Source organism: Mobula hypostoma, chromosome 11, assembly GCF_963921235.1.
Source record: "Mobula hypostoma chromosome 11, sMobHyp1.1, whole genome shotgun sequence".
Lineage (NCBI taxonomy): Eukaryota > Metazoa > Chordata > Chondrichthyes > Myliobatiformes > Myliobatidae > Mobula > Mobula hypostoma.
Window position 1 is genome coordinate 100457199 of NC_086107.1, and position 23041 is coordinate 100480239.

Here is a 23041-nt window from a genome sequence, read left to right on the forward strand (position 1 = left end):
GACATTTGATCCAGTGCTTAGTTTCATATTAATTTTGTTGATAATAGATTAGCTTAGATTATGAGGACACACAGTCCTCTTTTATTGTCATTTAGTAATGCATGCATTAAGAAATGACACAATGTTTTTCCAGAGTGATATCACAGAAACACATTACAAACCGACTTAAAAACTAACAAAAACTACATAATTATAACATATAGTTACAACAGTGCAAAGCAAAACCGTAATTTGATAAGAACAGACCATAGCACGGTAAAATTCTCAAAGTCTCTCGGAAGTCCCATCATCTCACACAGACGGTGAACCTCCAGCGCCGCCAACTTGCCAATGCAGCATCCCGGAAGCATCCGACCACAGTCTGACTCCGAGTCCGTCCGAAAACTCCGAGCCTCCGACCAGCTCTCCAACACCGAGCACCATCTCTGCCGAGCGCTTCAGCCCCGGCCCCGGCAACAGGCAATAGGCAAAGCCGAGGATTTGGGGCCTTCCCCTCTGGAGATTCCGATCACATAGTAGCAACGGCAGCAAAGCGGCATTTCAGAAGTTACTCCAGGTGTTCCTCCGTGCTTCTCACGGCTGTCTCTATCAAATCCGGATTGTTCATGGCCCCCTACTTAACACATACGATATTCATTCGGGACGGCCGCGCGCACTGTGTCGTGCCGCCATCTTCTCCTCCCTCCTTGCTCCTTATACACCTTATTCATCAATGCTCTGCGAAAGGGTGACTGTCAAATAGGCTGAAGCCTTCAAAGGCAAGATCTGGACAACACTGAGGTATGATAACTAATAAATAATGTAAGGTACCAGGTATTGATTACAAAACCTCCACCTTGATGTTCCATGGAATCAACAAATACCCCATCATCAACATTTTGAAAGTTACTGCTGACCAGAAATTTAACTGCAGCAGATCAGTACTTAGGTACCTTATGGCACCTCCTGATATGACAAAGCCGTTTCATGATCTACTAGACCCAAGTATGATGGAACGTTCTTCACCTCCCTGGAGGACTACACCTCCGGAAACATTCCAGAAACTTCCAGACAAAGCAGCACACTTGACAATCAATCAATAAAATGGCATCATGAATAAAGTGTGTACCATTTACCAAACGCACTGTGGAAACTCACCACAGTTTCTTTGATAGCATCCCCCAAATCTGCAATTACTGGAATGAAAAAGGGCAGTGGGCACAAGAAATATCATAGCCGCAACACAAAATATATTGCACTTGGTCATTATTGCTTGATTAAAGTACGAGAACTTCAGCAACGCCGAGGGAGAACCTTCTCCACAATGATGTCAGCAATTCTTCTCTACCATAATAATTCAATGATTCAATAAGTTCTTTAGTCTTTCAGTTTATTTTCATGTACATTCAGATTCTAGAGCTCTCATTCTTTATCTCCCTTTGCTTGTCTAACTATCAGGAAAGGAGTAGGTCATTCAGTTCCTCAAGCCAGTTTTACCATTCACTTAAATCATTACTCCTCCTGATAAAACATAAATACAGTGAGGTGTACTGATCTGGGGGAACCACTAACTGAGTACAAGTCTCCTACATAAGAAGTATGCTGCAGGAATGCATAAATGGCACATTAGGAATGAGGGACGTTTAGTTTCCAGATAGTGAGTCTGTGCTCCTAGAGATGCAAGTGCTCAAGGCAGTGCGGAGCCCAAGTCCCCAGTAGCTGGATAACTATGGGAAGTACTGGGCTAGCTCCTCAAAGGTGGCCATTTGTGGACAGAGAGACCTCAGAGCTGTAATGATTGTGTTCTTTTTAAAAAAATACTGTAAGTATAAATTTCTTAGGAGATTTGTTTGAAAATTATTTAAAAGATAAATAAAAATAAGGCACTAAAGTCAACAGTTGATGACACACGGCACCACAGGAAGATAGATAGATAGCTAGATATACTTTATTAATCCCGACGGAAATTTGGTTTCGTTACAGCTGCACCAACCAAGAATAGAGTGTAAATATAGCAATACAAAAAACCCCAACAATCAAACAACAAAATGCAAAACTATGCCAGATGGAAAATAAATCCAGGACCAGTCTATTGGCTCAGGGTGTCTGAAGGAAACTGCTGTAGGAAAGAAATTCTAGGATTTCAAATGCTTTTTTTTTAAAAAAAAAGGACCAAATAACTTCAGATGTAGATGGTACAGCTCATTGTGTTGGACAGGAAATTCCGAAAAAGCCTCTTTTTTCCCCATCTTGATAGCAACATTGACAAGTAATAATAACTTCTGACCTTCAAACAGATCCTAAACATGATTTCTAGTGATCAACGTTCACCACAAAAATGGTATCTGATTTTGTGGGAGTAAATCACACTATTCGCAGTACCAACTGAGCTATTTCATGTGAATTCAGTTTGATCCTGTTACTTGTGGATCCAGAAGTCATTTTTCTACCATGAAAGAACACTATATTTACTTAAAACAGTTCCAGATGGTGAGATTAGATTAGTATTAATACACCATGCCCAGAATTCTGAAAATGAGTCCCATGGTCAATTAATCCCTTTTACATGCCAATGGAGCTGCATATCGTTTCCGTCTAAGACAAGGTATTGATCCAGATTATTCTCCCGTGCTTTCCCTAACTACCCCAGGGGACATATTTTCACACAACCACTAACATGGCAGTATGGGAGTTACCGGTTATCAAGCAGGATGCGCTTGTAGATATCAATGGCCTCCTGGTAATGAGAGCGCATGTAGTGGATTGAAGCCAAACTGAGCTGATCCTCAGTGATGTCCTGCAGATTCTGGTGGTAGTTCATCAACCTCTTCTCATCACTGAACTGGAAGAAAGCACATGGGTGTAGAAATTGTCTTATTTGATTTTAATGGTGTTAAAACAGTAATGTGCGATACTCTCATTCTTTGTGAAAGGGCCATAAGATCATAACTTTTAATTGTGAAGTTCACAGTACAGTGTTGATGCATTTTACTGTCCCAGTCAAGTGAGGCATTATGGTACTGACCATAAAACAGTCAGTTATTCAGTGGCAATCTTGCAGACAGCTCTTAAAGGAGGAGTTCCCAAACTGGGGTCCACAGACCCTTCAGTTAATAGCAGGGGTCCATGGCATAAAAAAGGTGGGGAACCTCTGTCTTAAGGGGACAATGTAACAGCGCTGCTCCAGCTACAGGAGAAGCTTGCTATTAATGAATGGATGATGCAATAATAGGGGAGGGGTGGGGAGTGTTCTCAGGGTCACAAGGACTTGGACAAGGACAAGATGATGACCAATAGTGTCACAGAAGCACATTCTTTGTTGAAACATCTCAGGGCAATGTCTGAGTTAGTCATGTGCTCCTGCCAGGTTGCCGGGGGGGAGGGGGTGTTCTGTATTAATATTAATGCTACACGAGATGTCTACTCTTTGGTGAAGCTTGCAGCAGAGACAGACCCCTATGCCTACTCTGCCAGAACGTGGAAGCTTAAGTATCTGGAGTATTGTGTTCAGTTTTGGTCACCAAATTACAGGAAGGAAATTAATAAGATTGAAAGAGTGCAGAAAAGGTTTACAAGGATGTCGCCGGGATTTGAGAAACTCAGTTACAGAGAAAGGATGAATAGGTCAGGACTTTATTCCCTGGAGCGTAGAAGAATGAGGGGAGATTTGATAGAGGTATATAAAATTATGATGGGTATAGATAGAGTGAATGCAAGCAGGCTTTTTTCACTGAGGCAAGGGGAGAGAAAAACCAGAGGACATGGGTTAAGGGTGAGGGGGAGAAAGTTTAAAGGGAACATTGGGGGGGGGGCTTCTTCACACAGAGAGTGGTAGGAGTATGGAATGAGCTGCCAGACGAGGTGGTAAATGCGGGTTCTTTTTTAACATTTAAGAATAAATTGGACAGATACATGGATGGGAGGTGTATGGAGGGATATGGTCCGTGTGCAGGTCAGTGGGACTAGGCAGAAAATAGTTCGGCACAGCCAAGAAGGGCCAAAAGGCCTGTTTCTGTGCTGTAGTTTTTCTATGGTTTCTATATGAGACCCTCTCTCCTCAAGTTATGGATCTATGATAACATTGTTAACAGAAAAAGAACAGGTAGAGATCAGCATATAAGGCAAAAGTGCTGGGAAAACAGTGACTGTGACCTCCATGAACAATGCTGGCAAATATGTGACCCTGCATTTGAGATTGTAGATCTCAATTTTCAGCAAAAAGTAATCAAAGCAGTTTTAAAGTTGACCCTTTAAAAAACATAATTTTAAGACAAGTGGCGATGGTGAAACCTGGTTGTTCCATGAATAAGAGTGACAAATATTATTTCCAAGTGTCTGAGTCTATTGTCACGTGCACTGGTATATGTAGGCTAGGTACAATGAAGAGCTTACCTGCAGCAGCATCACAGGCACATGGTATTAAATACACAATGATCATGTTTGAAAGCAATTAGGTTGGAGATCACACTGGAAATTAATTTTAGGCATTGCTCTGCAGTTAATATCATTTGAGGAAGTTTCACATCAAAAGCAAAGGAACTATATAAAATAAAATTTCTGTCAAAATATTGGAAATCAAATTTCCTGAAAAGAGCCAAGGGATTTAGAAATGGATTAGAAATTAGAAATATTGTTTGACTTCATATTAAGGCAGTTTTCAAAAAATATAACAATTTTATTTGGAACTGTGTGTATGAATTTTTAGATTAAGGAGTTCAATTAGTCAGTAAAAGAAATGGAGATAAACAGAGAAAATGAAGTAACGGGAAAAGAATGAATCAGGGTAAAAGAATATAAAAGGCACAACAGAAAGGGGGGAAGGGGGAGTGAAGAGTGAGGAGTGAGCAGAGCATCTGAAATAAAAAAATCAAACAATTTGAAGAAAATGGAAAGACAGAGAAAGTAGGCTAACTGATACCTATCAAATAATCAGGAATTAGCATACTTTAATCAATCTAAGTTTACCTTATGAGCCAGGTGAAATAACAGGCGATTCTGCAATCGACTCTTTGGAGCTGAAAGAGAGAATGAATTGGCTTGAGCATTTTGGAGTTGCAGTTTCCTCTTTTCTACCTCCTACAGCACGGAAATGCCCACCTGGGCGCATTGTCCACATTAAAGAAAGACAATACAACACAATTTTCTAAATAGCCTAGAGAAGAATCAAAGTCCAATTGTGACAAACAATGCTATTTGGTCCAATATCATCATTATCTGCCGTATCGTATTGGCGTGGGCAATCATGGTCTTATCCATGACTGTGAGTGTTCTTGGCAATTTTTTCTGCAGAAGAGTTTTGCCATTGCCTTCTTCTGGGCAGTGTCTTTGCAAGATGGGTGACCCGAGCCATTATAAATACTCTTCAGCGATTGTCTGCCTGGCATCAATGTTCACAAAACCAGGACTGTGATATGCACCAGCGGCTCATACGACCATCGACCACCCGCTCCCATGGCTTCACCTGATCCTGATTCCAGTGGGGGGGGCAGGGGAGGGGGCTCAGCAGATGCTACACCTCGCCCAAGGGTGACCTTCAGGCTAGTGGAAAGAAGGTGGGCCTTACACCTCCTTTGGTAGAGACATATCTCCACCCAATACTATTCCATTTCTCTGAAAGTTATCTGATTAGTCTCACTCCTTTGTTCCTCACTCACAGACCTGTAATTTCTTCCCCATTTGACAACAAAATCCCTCAAAGTTATTACTGAATCTCCTTTCAGGCACTGTATATCAGATCATAACAACCAATTCAGTTCTCCTTAATCCCTTAAATTTTTCTTCTAACTACCTTAAATGTATGCTTTCTAGATCCCCATTCATCTACCAGTCAAAATAGTTTCTTGGTTCACTTTATCAAAATCCCTCATGATTATTAGCATCTCTGTTAAATGTTCTTTTAATCTTGTCTAATATGTATGTGTACTACCAGATTGCACAAATGGCACAAATTACCAGTTGGCTGGCTTTAATACTCTCAATTGAATGGTGAAGATTTCCCTTGCTCTTATCCAAAATTGGTGCTGTGGAATCTATTATTTTCATTCAGTACTGTGCAGAATAATCAGTCTCGGTTGGGTCCAGTGTCCAATTGAAAAACAGAAAACTATTCCAGTGTGCCAAACTACTACAGTTAAAGCATTCCAAACACAGACACAAACCGAGAAGAGTGTATTTATTTATCTATTTAGAGGTACAACATGGAACAGGCCCTTCCAACCCAACGAGCCGCACAGCCCAGCAACCAACTTATTGAACATGAGCCTAATCACAGGACAATTTACAATGATCAATTATCCTACTAATTGGGGCTCTTTGGACTGTGGGAAGAAACTGGAGCACCTAAAGTAAACTCACGCACTCAGAGGGAAAACGTACAAACTCCTTACAGACGATGCCAGATTGAATTCCAAACTCCGAACCACCCTGTTCCGTAATGGCGTCATGCTAACCACTACCCTACTGTGGCATAACATAATGTAATAACATAAGAATGTAACGTAACAACTAGTGAGACAGAGAGAATAAAAATAATGGATGCAACAAAAAAACTGTGAGATATCAAACTGAATAAGAAATTTTTAAAAAATAGCAGGCCATAGAAAACAACAATGGAACATAGAAAATAATTTTGAGGCCAGTTCCAACAGAAGGACTTGCCTGCATTATGGTAAAAATTAAAGGTTCAGTCTTAAGCTACTGTAGACTGACTCACCTTTCATTGCAGCTTCCTCTGCTTCCTTGTACATCCCCAGGAAAAAGAAAGTACATGCCAGATTCACCCAAACATCTGGGTTAACGTCTTCATTCTTTGTGAGGGCTTCATACTCCTTAAGCAAGCAAGTAAGGGGAAATCATAGGTCAATTATAGCCAAGACAGAATGCTCACATGGGATAATATCTCAACTCACGTGTACATTTAATCACATTAGTTTAAATTCACTTCAATGATGGCTTTGTTTCAATTATCACATGAATCAGATCTTTCATGTCAGCACTTGAGTAGAACCCATCTGGCTCCTCATGGTTACTCTTCCATTCAATCAGATCATGAGTGATATCTTTTTACCTCAGTGACACTTCACGACAATAACAATCTCCATATCATATGATTCTCCTAATATCTAAAAATCTAGCTATTTCTATATGGAATACACTCAGCAACTGAGCCTCCAAAGGTCTTTTGAGTTAAAGAGAATTCAAAGTTTCACTAAGGGTGAAGAAGTTTCTTCTCACGTTTGTCGAGAATTTCTTTTTAGTCTGTGGCTCTAGATACCCTAGCCAGGTAAACATCAACTCTGCATCAATCCTATCAAGCCCAGTAAGAATTTCCAATGGTTGAATTAGTTCATTTCTCATTGGTATAGTACACAAACAAAACAAAGTTTTCTTCCTAAATATTCATCCATTTCACCATCTGAATACATGACTGTTTTCCCATTGGTAGTTACAAGCCACCAGGAATCAAATAGAGAAGGGTAACAGTTTTATTTCTGTTTGAGAATAGCTTGCATCCAGAAACTGAGAATTTCTACAGTAGTAAAGTAGAGACTGGGATGATCTTGCAGTAGTCAGGCAGTAAACTTCCACTGTAAACTGAATCCTCTTGTCTTCAGACTCAACAGCAAGAACACCAACATTCTGCTCTGCAGTAAAGATACCGTGACTAAATTCCATTCAATCACAATGCAACACAATTGGATTGGAAACACAAAACATGGCTTGAGTCGCAAGTTCTAAAGTATGCAGTTGAAATGGATGCCTTTTTTTAAAAAAAGTACATGGACAGAGGGAGATGAATGGTAGGTGCACTCCCATGTATGTGTAAATTGGAGGGTCAAGAGTTCTATAGTGAATCTGCTCACTCTTGGATAGCACTAAACAGGCTACCAGGATAGAATTTCCAGCAGAAAGAGCAGAAATGCATGATACATTTTAGTAAAAAGATAAAGTCTCCTATTCAAGAATATGCACAAGTAGAAAAACCTAGTTTAAAATGTGTAATGACCTTTGAAGTTGGCATGTGTGGTTAGAGTGTGGTTAATAAAGCATATATGATTGCGCTCTTCATAAATATATGGATATAGTGAGCAAAGGCCAATCGATCATGCTAAGTCTTTATGAGACATTGGTTGAGAGAGAATTGGAGTACTGTATCCATTTCCGCCATTAACTTTGGGAAGAATGTTACGATATTTCAGAAGGTGCAGAAAGAAAAGTTTTACTTGAACATCACACACACTAAGTGCTGGAGGAACTCAGCAAGTCAGATAGTATCTATGGATGGGAATAAATAGTTGATATTTCAGAAGGGTCTCAGCCAAAATGTTGATTATATTTCCCTCCGTAGATGCTGCCTGACTTGCTGAGTTTCTCCCGAATTTTTAGTGAGTTCCTCAAGACTTCCAGCATTTGCAGAATCTCTTGTGTTAAAGATTTACTGGAACTGTTTGTGGGAAGAGGGATTTTAATCACCGGATTAGATAACGATAGAAGCTTAAACTTAACCTGCTTATCTCTAACCATTTCCAATTCTAATGTAACATCATCAGCTTGAAATATTAACTTATTTTTTCTCATTTCAGAAATTGCCTGACCTATTGAGCATTTACAGTGCTATCTACATCTAATTTTAGACACAGCACACACTTGATAGATCTGAGGTAGAACTACTTGCTTCTCTCTACCTACAGGAAGAATGGTTGGAAAATTGAAAGCAAAATAAATAACCAAGCAAAAAAATAGACAGATTGGTCCAGAAACACTTCAAGGTTTAACATCCTGTGCATAAAGAGATTCTTGTCTGCACATTTCTGTTATAACCGGTGCTCATTTGAGCTACTGTAGACTTCCTGTCAGCTTGAACCTGTCTGGCCATTCTCTTCTGACCTCTCTCATTAGCAAGGTGTTTTTGCCTTCAGATCTGCTGCTCACTGGATGTTTCTTTTGTGTTTTGATTTCCTCTAGAAACTGCAGTGCATGAAAATGCCAAGAAATTACAGTTTCTGAGATATTCAAAACACTCCATCTGGCACCAACAATCATTCCAGTCAGTCACTCAGATCAGATTTCTCCCCCATTCTGATATTTGGTCTGAACAACAACTAAACCTCTTGACCATGTCTGCATGCTCTGATGCACTTAGTTACTGTCATCCAATTGACTGATTAGATATTTGCATCAACGAAGCGTGCAGCTGTACCTAATAAAGTGGCCATTAAGTGTATGGTCCAAGATTAAGCATTTGAGGGGTCTCAGCCCAAAATGTCAACTGTTTATTAATTTCCATAGAGGCTGCCTGACCTGCTGAGTTCCTCCAGCATTTTTTGTGTATTGCTAAGTACTTGTGCTTTTTATCATCTCAAAGGAAGATTAATTTACGTCCAGAGCTAATTAACTAAGGCAAATCTTGAGAAATATTATTAGTCCTAGTATGGAACACAGCATGGAAACAAGGCCTTTGGTCCAACTTATCCATGCCAACTAAGGAGTCTTCCTGAGAGAGTCCCATTTGCCTGCATTTGGCCTATTTCCCTCTAAACACGGGGTTCCCAACCTTTTTTTATGTCATGGACCAATACCATTAAGCAATCCCAGGATGGAGACATTTTCTATTCATCCAGGTATCTCTCCAAATGTCTGTTAAACACTGTAATTGTACACTCCACCCCCTCCAGCACATAGTTTAGTGTTAGTGTCAACAGGTGATGATCAATGTAGACTGGGTGGGCTGCAGGGCCTGTTTTCCCTACTCTACAACCCCACAATACTAATATTTGAAGGTGTCAGGGCAAGTTGTAATGTCACATATTATTTTACAGATGCAATGAGCTGAGAATAAATAACATTATTGTACGTGTTTCCATGGAAATCCAGCACAAGTGGAGCAAAAAACAAGTTGCTGAAGGAATAGCGGGCCAGACAGCACCTGTGGAGGGAAATGGACAGTTAACACCTCTGGCCAAGACCTTGAAAGGCCAACCATTCTTCTCATAACTTCATTTTAGGAACTAGGAATTCTACAATCTCAGAATCAGGCTGTTTGGTAAACTGTATATAAGGCTAAATACTAGAATGAGACCAGCAGTCAACAAATACCACAAGGGAAAGTTAAAAGCTTTGAAAAGAAAGCTCTGGCAGTGGGGGCTCAAGTTCTTCTGAATGCGCAGAACTTGACAGTCACAGAATGGGGGTAGAAGTGACAGAAAGAAGGCTTTAGAGCAACCACTTTACAATACATGGGGTTGCACTGAAAATATTTTTTAGAATTTATGTTCTTTCCGAGGCTTCTCCTTACCTCCATAGCCCTTCTATAATCTCCAAGGTGGAATGCACAGTAACCCACCCACATGTCAATGTCGTCCTCCTTCTCGCCCACGTGTCGTTTGAACTAGGATAGACAAAAAACAGTTTCTCAGAGACCAACTCAGCAGATTAATTTACCAGAAAATAAATAGAGTAGGACACATCTTTTGTATGTCTGTACATCAAGGTGAAGTTAAAAAAACACACTGGGACTGAAAGGGAAAGAGCAAATTCACAATCACTGGGAAAGTAGTACTGGGCAAATTATAAGGTTGATAAACTTATGATCCTGATGGACTTCATCCTAAGCCATTAAAGGAACTGGGTGGTAAGACAGAAGACACATTGATTTTAATTTTCTAAATTTCCTTAAGTTTGGGGAAGGTTTCATTAATTTAGAAAGTAGCAAAAGAATTTTGTTTTAATCAGAAAGGGAAGGAGGTGAAAAGTAAGCAGCTGAAACACAGTTTATATAACATATGTCACAGGGCAAATGATAGAAGCTGTTATTAAAATTGCGATAGTCTCAGAGAAATTCAATATAATCAAACAAAGATGATATGGTTTTATTGTGTTTCACCAGTTTATTGTCCTTTGACATTGAAGTGTGCTGTGGATGAAGGGAAAATACTGGATGGTGTGGCATCAAAGGTTACTGAAGAAAATAAAAGCTCAAGACGTAAGGGGTAACTTGCAGAAAGGGGAGTGGCATGAGCTGCTTTGCTCTTAGAGTTGACGCAGACTTGGTGGATCAGATGATGCACCTTAAATGATGCAAACCTTCTGTAATTCTGTGAAGCAAATCTACACGAGGTTATTATGGACAAAGTGTAGTCCAATCCAGTTTCAGCGACGTCTGGCTGATGAAACAAGGAAACAACTAAATACTTTGTTAATCACTCTTTTTTGGTAAATGATCATCGCAAGCAATAGCCTGTAACTTCCCTTTGGATTTGCTGGTAATTCGAAGTGGCAGGGCAGAGGTGAGGTGAGGCAGTGGGCCCATTGCCAAGAGCGAGGAAGACCCAAGGCTCGATCGATTTAAGTGCCGGGCTGAATTAGAAAGGTCAGGTACAGGCTGGATCGAGGCAGCGGGGTCCAGGACCCAGAACATATCAAAGCGACTGAACCTGATGTTTGGATGATGATTTAGTTGCCGGGTCAGATTGAAAAGGTCAGGGTGTTGGGGCCCAGTTCAAGTCACTGCTGCACTCTGCACTGAACTATGGGTCTGTGGACAGATTCTCTTAGTGGACTTCAATTCAGAATGACATTTTCTTGCATTTATCGTTTGCATATTTTTTTTTCTCTCTCTGCACAATATGTGTTTGCTGGTCTTTCTTTAATGGATTCTTTTAGGTTTTGTTTCATGGCTTCCCGTTAGGAGACGAATCTCAAGGCTGTATAATGTATACATAATTAAATAATAAATGTACTTTGATATAATCCGTCAAGACTGTTCTGCCGTCCAGTAAGATTATGATTGATATATTTCTTAACTTTTATGTATCAGCTATGAGCAGGTTGGTGTCAGTGTTGCTCTGCGCCATGAAGATCCACACCATTAATTTGAGCAAAAAGGTCTTGGCTGATATTCTAGTGTATTGTTAAGGGAGTTGGGCAGTACAATGAGGCATTCGAAGGAACCTCATCTTCTCCCTCATGTAAATGTTGAAACAAAAAAAATCTTTGCAGTATTTTGAAGCAGCATCAGAATTATCTCCTGTTCCTCAGCCAACATTCACCCCTCAATCAAATTTACAAGAAGCAAATTATCCATTTGTCATTAAGTTGCTGTGTGTAGGGACTCTGCACAAGATAGCTGTTGCATTTCCTATATGGCACATCGCCTCTGTTACAAGTGATGTTCTGCATCATAATTATCTAAAAGTACACATAAGTGTGGTTACTTTTATAAACTATTTCCATTCCTTACTGACAATCAGTGTGTTATGTACAACAAGTGTCTACAACAATAAAGGTCCATAATAAGACTCTGGAGAACGTGGAATTCTTCCCATAGGACTTCCTCTCAATGCAGATGTCATGTATGAAACTCAGACTTGCCTTCCGTATGCCAGCACAGCAATTAAGGAAACACATGTTAAAAGTGGAGGTGCTCAAACCAAACACAGGACGAGAATGTTTCCTGCTCCATTGTATTATTCTGTCAAGTACAACCGACAGCAGGGACTTCAAAGTACTGGAGGGTTACCACTATTTCTAGCGTCAGCATTTTGTCCCAGGCCAACACCCTCAATATTAAATCTGTAGTTATACCCAGTCTGCTCCAAGATGTAGATCACGTTGCTTGCATGCCCAATCTCGAAACAGAAATTGTCCTAGCATATAATTACCAGTTCATCAGAGGAAATATCTCACAACTTATTCCCCTGGCACAAGATTTCTCAAAATGTAGCAATTCAGGGTGGCATTGAGAACCTTTGTTGGGCATGAACAGAGGGGTAGCATGGTAGTGTAGTGGTTAGCACAACCCTTTACAGTACAGGAGACCTGGGTTCAATTCCCGCTGCTGCCTGGAAGGACTTTGTACCTTCTCCCCATTACCGCGTGGGTTTCCTTCGAGTGCTCCAGTTTCCTTCCACAGTCCAAAGACATACCAGTTGGTAGGACATTGTAAATTGTCCTGTGATTAGGCTTGGATAAAATTGGAAGATGGCTAAGCAGTATGGCTCGAAGTGCCTGCTCTACAATGTATCTCAATCAATTAATAAACGAACAAGTTCTAGGGTAGATAGTAGGAAACTACTATCTCTCAAGCTACCCAACTACCTAATTGTCAAGTACCTCCTGCTTCATCTGTGGTAAAAGTCTGTAGGTCCCACATTGGCCACACCAATCACCCGTGAACCTACAGAGTGGAATGGATGCCAATCATCCCTCATCCCAGAGCACTGCTAAAAACACAACGGATGTGCAAGAATCACCATTCGAGGGAATAAACAATTCACTATAGTGGAGGCAACATTATAAATATAACAAGATTTCCCAATTTCTTGTGGAAATTTTGTGAGCCTTTGTTAATTTTTATGTGAAGGAGAGGGTTGGGGGTTCGGGTTTGCGAGTTTTGTTTCTTTTTCTTTCTTGTGTGGTAGGATTGATGTCTGTATTTTGTGGCTATCTGGAGAAGACAAATATCAGAATTATATTGTACGTGCATACTTTGAAAATAAAATGAACCCCTGAACTGCTGTAAAATTCCAATAATCCAGCATATTTAAGATTTTGTGGCAGATTTTCCAAACTATTGGATATTATTTCTTTTAGATATTACACAGCAATGGAACAAGTTTTCCAGTGAATTCAGGAAGTTTAAAAGGGAGCTTGGAAATGTGGTCCTGGTTAATTTGATGACAGCATAGGGAACTGGAAAATGGAGCACTGGTACATTTAAATGAAGCCCATTCAAGTAACAGGGTATTAATGTGTTTAAAGGGTGCATGGGTGATTGAAGGTTGTCAAAATATTATTTATACCATTGTCTGGTATGAACTAAATAGTCTTACAGATGACCTTGTTTCTAAACTACTGCTGTGGTTTTAGATTCAGGATGCTGCTTGATCTACTGAATTTGCGCTAGCGTGCAAGAACAACTTAGGACAATCCTGCCTTCTCCCCATAGACCTGCAATTTTTTTTTTTTTGCTTTCAAGTACTTTACAGATCATGTTGGAACACTGATTGAATCTACCTGCACAACTCTCCTCAGCAGCGCATTTCAGATGTTAACCATTCACTGTACGAAAAGATTTATCCTTATGAATACTGTACTTTGATTACAGTTGCAAATCTAAACCATGGAGTGTCACACTACCATCCACATTTTATCTGAAAAGATGGACCAGAGTACCTGTATTCCAAAAGATGCAAAGCGAGGTGCTGTAAATGAGCAGAAAGAGTAAGGGGTTCCAATAGTGAAAAAACTAAAAGCTGAAGCATACAAACAAACATAACTTATCACTCTGATGGTACAGCAGCTTTTATCACAAGAAAGATTGAAATAGGTAATTTAAGTTAATTAGCAGCTGTGCAGAACTCTGAATAGATTCAATTAAAAGCACTATTTTCTGTTCCAGCCACTAAAAGATACGAGGGGTGATTGATAAGTTTGTGGCCTAAGGTAGACGGAGTCAATTTTAGAAAACCTAGCACATTTACTTTTCAACATAGTCCCCTCCTACATGTACACACTTAGCCCAGCGGTCGTGGAGCATACGGATCCCTTCTTTGTAGAAGTGGTCCACAGCGGGGGTGATTGATAAGTTCATGGCCTAAGGTAGAAGCAGATGAGTTATTAACTTCAAACTTTCTGCATTTTCACTCAAAGAGTTGAACTACACATGCATGTAACGAGAGCGTCTTTGACCTCCAGGTGGTCTACAGCAGGGGTGATCGATAAGTTCGTGGCATAAGGTAGAAGGAGATGAGTTACACAGCTCTCGTTACATGCACGTGCAGTTCAACTCTTTGAGTGAAAGTGCAGAAAGTTTGAAGCGAACTTATCAATCACCCCCGCTGTGGACCACTTTTGGAGGTCCAAAACACCGACTTCTACAAAGAAGGGATCCGTATGCTCCATGACCACTGGACTAAGTGTGTAAGTGTAGGAAAAATAAATGTGCTAGGTTTTCTAAAATTGATTCCTTCTACCTTAGGCCACGAACTTATCAATTGCCCCTCGTACTAATTCATGCCAATCAAGACACTGATCTCATTTGGCCCATATCCCACTTAAACTTTCCTTATCCATGTACCTGTCCAAACTAAATGAGTCTTGGTGTGGATGCCCTTCAGGTTATCAGAATGACCTATGAGGATTAAATGGTGAGTACAGACTGTATTGGCTTATATCCTCATGAATACAGAAGGTAAAGGAGTGATTATATTAAGGTATTGATAATGTTCAAAGGTTTCAATTGAGAGGATGAAGAGAACTTCCTCTGATAGGAAATATAATCTTACAGAGAGAAGTAGGCCACTAAATGGAATTATTTTAAGTCCAATTGAAGAGGGCAGACTATGTCTCATTTTAATGCCTCATCCAAAGATTACAGCTCCAACAGAACAGGATGTCATTAATTCACTGAGGTGTACTTTTAGACCATCTGAAATCTTGTGAGGAGGGCTTAACCCTCGAAATTTCAGACTTATTGATGACACCACAATTACTGAACCAAGACTTACACAGGTTAAGAAAGTAAAGAATCACACTTTTTTTGGCTTTTTACCCTTGAGCCTCAGCGATCATTGAAGTAGAAAACAACTGGATTGAAGCAGAAAACATCTTGATTTTACCTCCAGTAAAGTCAGGGCCCCAGAATAGTCTCTGATAGCAAGATATTCCTCAAGCTTTGGAATTTTTTTCCCTTTTTTCTTCTTTTTATCAACCTGCAACGTTTCTCCGCTGACAGCAGGTTTTGCTCGTGAGAGCATCTGGGAAAAAAAATAGGTAATCAATTTAGAGTATTCTTACACTCAATGTTAGCACACTAATATTCACTTGTAATCATTCCAGATCAATGCTATAATAGCAACCATCACATCAAAGACCCCACCACCCAGGTCATGCTCTCTTCTCCATGGCGCAGAGGCTATGAAGACTGCCCCAGCTGCTGTGCTCTGTACCAGCCAATATGATGAACTGATAAGTGAGGCTTTGGGCCTACTCTGGGATTCAGATATAAGGACTCATTTCTGGTTTGAAACGCTGTTGTTCAATTGTTTGCATGACTTATATATTTTTTGTCTTTCTTTTACGAATCGGTGTCGGCCTTTTATTTTTTATTTTTATTCTCTTTTTCTTTAAATTAGATTTTTTGGGTTTCTTGCTTTCTGGCTATCTGTAAGCAAACACACCTCAATGTTGTATGATTTATACATTCTTTGATAATAAATGTACTTGAATCTCGAATCTTGCTGCTGCCATCAAGAAAGGACAGGAGCCTCAGGACTCCACCATGTTCAGGAACAGTTATTTCCCTCAACCACAGGCATCCCACCTCTCCTGGAAGTTCTGGGAGTCTCCCGCATATTAATAGTGGCTCCCTGATGCCCGCAAGTTATATACAATATCCCAGAAATCAATTTTTTTGAGAGAGAGAGAGAGAGCAAGAGAACACGCTAGAGAGAGCGAGTGCAAGAGTGACCACGAGAGAGAGACAGAGCGCGTGAGAGAGAGCGAGAGCGCGCTAGAGAGAGCAAGCGTGAAAGTGACCACGAGAGAGAGAGCGCGCCATGGGAGTGTGTTCCAAAAAAGAAAAATATAAAACGTACATCACCCCAGACTACACTAAAGTGTACCCCTGCCTAATAGGGGTCAAAATAATGACAGTGTTGCTCGCTGCACTGTTTGCAACAATGACTTTTCTATTGCCCATGGTGGGTTAAGACTGTAAAAGACATGTTGAGGTGAGTTTAACAGGTGTCATTCATTCATTAGCATAGCTAATGTTATTTAAACTAGCTGGCTAGCTGCTAAGGAGCTACTCTATTGCAGACATCCCACCTCTCCCGGAAGTTCCGGGAGTCTCCCGCAAATTGATGGTGCTACCTCCCTGAAATGAGTTTTTGCAGGGTGGGATGTCTGCAACCATCAGGCTCTTGAACCAGAGGGGATAACTCACTCGCCCCATCACTGAACTGTTCCCACAACCTATGGTCTTCCAAGGACTCTTCATCTCATGTTCCCAATATTTACTACTTATTTATTTATACTTCTTTTTTTCTGTATTTGAACAGTTGGATGTCTTTTGCACACTGGTTATTTGTCCATCCTGCTGGATGCAGTCTTTCACTGATTATGTTATGGTTCTCAGATTTACTGAGTATGCCCGCAAGAAAACAAATTTCAGTGTTACATATGGTGATATATATGAACTTTGATAATAAATTTACTTTTAACTTTGAAATCCTAGCTACCAATGTTCATAGTTATACAGATAACATTCATAATTATACAGCTGAACTCTTTTAAGCAGACCAAGATGCTAATCTTATTCTGCCCGTATCAATCTAAACTTGCTGCATGTACCTGTTCAAATGCCTTTTAAACATACTTGCCTCCAATGGCGTGCGCACACACATGCGAGCACACACAACATCTTCTGTTTGACCCTGAAATCCCCTTTAAGTCTTTCCTTTTTCAATTTAAACTAATGCCCTCCAGTTTTAGATTCCCGTACTCCCGGAAAAAGGCTTTATCTTTATCAGCTTTATCTCTGCCCCTTGCGATTTTATAATGTGAATACTCAACCTCTATTACTCAAGGGAAAACATGTCCAACACACAAGAGGTTCTGCAGATGCTGGAAATCTGCAGCAATACACACAAATGTGCTGGAGGAGCACAGCAGGTCAGGCAGCATCTATGGACGGGAATAAACAATTGATGCTTCGGGCCAAGACTCTTCATCAGGACATTATATCCAATCCCTCCTTGCAGCTCAAGCCCTCCAGTCCAAGCAGCATTCTTGTGATTTTTTTCAGCACTCACTTCACCCACTTTCGCCTAATCACATCCTTTCTGTAGCAGAGTGACCAGAATTGCACACAATACCAAGTATGGCCTAACCAAGGACTTGTGCATCTATAACATCACATTGTAACTCATATAATCAATGCACAGTAACGTAGAACAAACATGTGTATATCATTACTATCACGGACTTTATCAGTAAGTGTGTTGAGAACCGTGTACTAAAGAGGCCAATTCGAGAGTTCCCAAACCAGAAACCATGGATAAAATGGGAGTTCCAGTCTCCTCTGAAGTTTAGGTCTACAGCATTCAAATCAGGTGACCTTGACCTTTACAACAAATCAAGACATGCCTTGCGTAAAGCTATCAGAGATACTGTGGTGAGGCTAACATACTATAAGGGGTTACAAAGCGAAGTCAGGCACATCCCTTCCCAATGAGCTTAACACATTAGAACATAGAAAACCTACAGCACAATACAGGCCCTTCAGCCCACAAAGCTGTGCTAAACATGCCCTTACCTTAGAAATTACCTAGGGTTACCCATAGCCTTCTATTTTTCTAAGCTCCATGTACCTATCCAGGAGTCTCTTAAAAGTTCCTATCGTATTCGCCTCCACCACCGTTGCTGGCATCCTTTTCCATGCACTCACTCCTCTGTGTAAAAAAACTTACCCCTGACATCTCCCCTGTACCTGCTTCCAAGCACCTTAAAACTATGTCCTCTCATGTTAGCCATTTCAACCCTGAGAAAAAGCCTCTGACTATCCACACGATCGATGCCTGTCATCATCCTATACACCTCTATCAGGTCACCTCTCATCCTCCGTCGCTCCAAGGAGAAAAGGCCAAGTTCACTCAACCTATTCTCATAAGGCATGCTCCCCAATCCAGGCAACATCCTTGTAAATCTCCTCTGCACCCTTTCTATGGCTTCCACATCCCTCCTGTAGTGAGGCGACCAAAACTGAGCACAGTACTCCAAGTGGGGTCAGACCAGGGTCCTATATAGCTGCAACATTACCTCTCGACTCCTAAACTCAATCCCATGATTGATGAAGGCCAATGCACCGTATGCCATTCTATGTACATTTTGAACAGAAGGGAATGGGTACTTCGCCACTAATCCCCACAGTCTCCAGTGCACTTGAATCTGCAGTCATTGTGCCGCAGGCGAGTGTGTGGAAAGTATCAGCCTGGACAGTGTCCTTGGCTAGATCATCTTGCAGGTGTATTAGCAGACGTTTTTCACCTCTCCCTGCTTTAGGCTGAGGTTCCCTCCTGCTACAAGAAGACCACTATCATTCTGGTACTGAAGGAAAACAAGATAATATGCATTGCTACCACCAGTGGCTCTGACATCTACCATCATGAAGTGCTTTGAGAGGCTGGTCATGGCACACATCAGCTCCAGACATCCAGACAACCCTCACCCACTGTAATTTGCCTACCGCCGAAACAAGTCTAGGGCAGGCACCATCTCCCTGTGCTTCACTCATCTCAGAAGCACCTGGACAGTAAAGAGAACTATAACAGACTATTGCTTAGTGACTACTACTCTGCCTTCAATATTATTCTTCCAAGCAAACTCATCACCAAACTCAGGACCCTGGGATACCTTTTCAATACCTTCCTCTGCAATGGGATCCTTGACTTCCTGACCAACAGACTGCAATCAGAAAGCATAGGCAGCAACACCTGCGCAATGATTATTCCAAATACTGGTGCTCCGCAAGGTTGCGTACTCAGCCCCCACTCTATTCCCTGTACACTCATAACAGTGTGGACAGATTCTGCTCTAAATCCATCTACAACTTTGCAGATGATACTCCTGCAACATAGTCAAGTATGACTATGACTATTCTGGGCCCCATCTTAAATAACTAGGAGCTGGAGTACAGGAAGGAGATAGAGAGCTTATTAACAGTGCGTCATGACAATAACCATTCCTTCAAAGTCAGCAAATCATAACAGCTGGGCACTGACTTCAGAAAGAGGGACAGTGCACATGCTGTCTACATCAATGGTATAGATGCTGAGAGCTTCAGGTTCCGAGACCAATAATCTGTCCTGGTCCATCCATGTTGATGTCACAGCCAAGAAAACTCAGCAGCTCCTTCTTCAAGAGGCTAAAGAAATGTGGCACGTCCCCGTCAATCCTTACAGATTGTTATCGACACACCATAGAAAGCATTCTATCTGGATGCACCACGTGCGGCAACCGCTCTGCACGTGACCACAAGAAACCGCAGGGAGCTGTGGACACAATTCAGCATATCACAGTTACCAGCCTCCCCCCCCCCCACCCCATGGATGCTGCCTACACTTCTCACTGCCTTAGTAAAAGCAGAATCAGAATCAGGTTTATTATCACCGGCATTAGATGTGAAATTTGTTAACTTCGCAGCAGCAGTTCATTGCAATACGTAATATAGAAGAGAAAACAAATAGAAATAATAGATAAGTCAATTACAGTGTACATATATTGAATAAATTAAAAAACATGCAAAAATCAGAAATAATGAATATAAAAAAAGTGAGGTAATGTCCAAGGGTTCAAAGTCCATTTAGGAATCTGATAGCAGAGGGGAAGAAGCTGTTCCTGAATCGCTGAGTGTGTGCCTTCAGGCTTCTGTACCTGGGTGCTGGAGGACCTTAATAATGGATGCTGCCTTTCTGAGACACCACTCCCTGAAGATGTCCTGGGTACTTTGTAGGCTAGTACCCAAGATGGAGCTGACTAAATTTACAACCCTCTGCAGCTTCTTTCAGTCCTGTGCAGTAGCCTCTCCATACCAGACAGTGATGCAGCCTGTCAGAATGCTCTCCACGGTCCATCTATAGAAGTTTTTGAGTGTATTTATTGACATGCCAAATCTTTTCAAACTCCTAATGAAGTATAGCAGCTGTCTTGCTTTCTTTATGTTGGGACCAGGTTAGATCCTCAGAGATCTTGACACCCAGGAGCTTGAAACCAGCATAATCAAAGACCCCACCCGCCCTAGACATTCTCTCTTCTCCCCTCTGAATTGATCAGCAGTGATAAATACGGAGTGAACCTGACATCCTAACCATATTGGGTACTAGTGAAACCTCACACATTTTATGCACACTTTTGGTGTCCTTCCATAGAAATAAATGCTTTTCCAAACAAAAACTGCTCCAAAAGTGGTGCCTTTCGAGGATATATTGACAGATTAGATCTGTATTTTCCTAGTTTATTAAAGATTTCATTGAAACTTCTATAATTTTATAGCGACCCATAGTCAGAATGCAAGGATAATATTGCACATGAATTTTTTTAAATTGCAGACACTGAAAATCTGAATTAAAAACAGGAAATTCTGGAAAAACACAGCAAGTTGGGCAGTATCTGTCGAGAGAGTAACACTTCACCTATTACGTCAAAAATAAAAGGTCAAAGACCCACCTGAGCTACTAACTGTTGCTATCCCAATGGTAGTTTAAAATTGAAATAAATCTTAATTTGGTAGCCTTTTGATAGCAAAAGGATTGTCAATCTTACCTGCCTGGGCTTTCCAGAGATAACCATCTAGATCCATAACTTTAAAATCGATTTTCAAGTTCCTTGGATATCCCACACTCCTTTTTATCCATCTTGGTCCCCTTCCTTGACTCTCTGACGACCAGACACACCTACACTTTCACTTCATTAAATCCCTCAGTTTTCCTCCCTCAGATCCTACTCTCTGACACCCCGATCCCACCAGGACTCCAGGGAAACCCCTCACTCTATGTTCTCAGCACACCATGCTCAGTTGCCGCTTTGGCACGATGTCTTTGCGAAAAAATGAATGGAATTCGGCTGCTGGCGGTCCTTCTCCCGCAATGGGACTAACCGGCAGCTCTGCGAGGTTCCCTGCGTTCGGGTAGGCCCAACTCACCATTTTTTCGGAGCTATCGCCTGGGATCCCAGCAAAGAGAAGCTCAACGGCCTGGTCACACCGTCATAGCAACGAAACCCCGCCCCTCAACCAGCCGTCCTGGCAACGAAACCCCGCCCCTCAACCAGCCGTCCTGGCAACGAAACCCCGCCCCTCAACCAGCCGTCCTGGCAACGAAACCCCGCCCCTTCAATCCCTGCGCGAGCAACGAAACCCCGCCCTTCATTCTCTGCGCTAGCAACGAAACCCCGCCCCTTCAATCCCTGCGCTAGCAACGAAACCCCGCCCCTTCAATACCTGCGCTAGCAACGAAACCCCGCCCCTTCATTCTCTGCGCTAGCAACGAAACCCCGCCCCTTCAATCCCTGCGCTAGCAACGAAACCCCGCCCCTTCATTCTTTGCGCTAGCAACGAAACCCCGCCCCTTCAATCCCTGCGCTAGCAACGAAACCCCGCCCCTTCAATACCTGCACTAGCAACGAAACCCCGCCCCTTCATTCTCTGCGCTAGCAACGAAACCCCGCCCCTTCAATCCCTGCGCTAGCAACGAAACCCCGCCCCTTCATTCTCTGCGCTGGCAACGAAACCCCGCCCCTTCAATCCCTGCGCTAGCAACGAAACCCCGCCCCTTCATTCTCTGCGCTAGCAACGAAACCCCGCCCTTCATTCTCGGCATAGCAACGAAACCCCGCCCCTTCATTCTCTGCGCTAGCAACGAAACCCCGCCCTTCATTCTCGGCATAGCAACGAAACCCCGCCCCTTCATTCCTTGCCAGCAACGAAACCCCGCCTCCCTTTCCTCCGACCTCCGACCTCCGACTTCCGTCTGGCAACGAAACCCCGCCTCCCCGTTCTCCCTCCTGGCAACGAAGCATCGCTTCTCCAGCCTTTGCGCTAAGGAAATCCCTAATTCCACATCAGCTATTGCGAGAAAGTTCCACCAGTTCCACTTAACATCTTAACTTATTTTTCTCCACAGACGCACAACAGTATTTACAGCATTTTCCTTTCTTTTGTAAACATTCAGTTTTTTTTTTTGCTTTTCGATAGTGCAGTTTTAAATATCTTAACCAAAAAAGCTACTTAATATATATCCTGTGTTGATGCGTCTGCCTAGTATGTGCTGAAGCCTGAGGAGAGGGGCCTTCACCCGTAACAAAGCAGCGCATAATCAAAGAACTGCAGATGTTGGAAATATGATAGGAAAAGACTCGGCAGGTTAGTTACAGGAAAGAGAAACAAAGTTAATGTTCCAGATTGAAAACCTTTGTCATAAGAATGTCTGCTTACACAATGTACAGTAGTTATAATATATATTTATTGAAAAGAGGTAATGCCAGCTCCCCCACAACTTTCTTGGGG

At 41.7% G+C, this 23041-nt stretch overlaps 1 protein-coding gene across 2 annotated transcripts in view; it reads right to left on the reverse strand.

Moving 5' to 3' along the window:
* The window catches only part of ift56 (intraflagellar transport 56), a 78691-nt gene extending 56964 nt beyond the window's left edge, over window positions 1–21727 (reverse strand). For both annotated transcript variants that reach the window (XM_063063356.1, XM_063063357.1), the window contains exons 1-6: window positions 21680–21727; window positions 15597–15734; window positions 10274–10366; window positions 6692–6806; window positions 4945–4994; window positions 2676–2821 (exon numbers count right to left, since the gene is read on the reverse strand). In XM_063063356.1, coding sequence (XP_062919426.1) covers window positions 2676–2821; window positions 4945–4994; window positions 6692–6806; window positions 10274–10366; window positions 15597–15734; window positions 21680–21682 — 545 coding nt within the window. In that variant the 5' untranslated portion in view covers window positions 21683–21727. The remainder of the gene's footprint in view (window positions 1–2675; window positions 2822–4944; window positions 4995–6691; window positions 6807–10273; window positions 10367–15596; window positions 15735–21679) is intronic.
* Between the last annotated feature and the right edge of the window lie 1314 nt (window positions 21728–23041).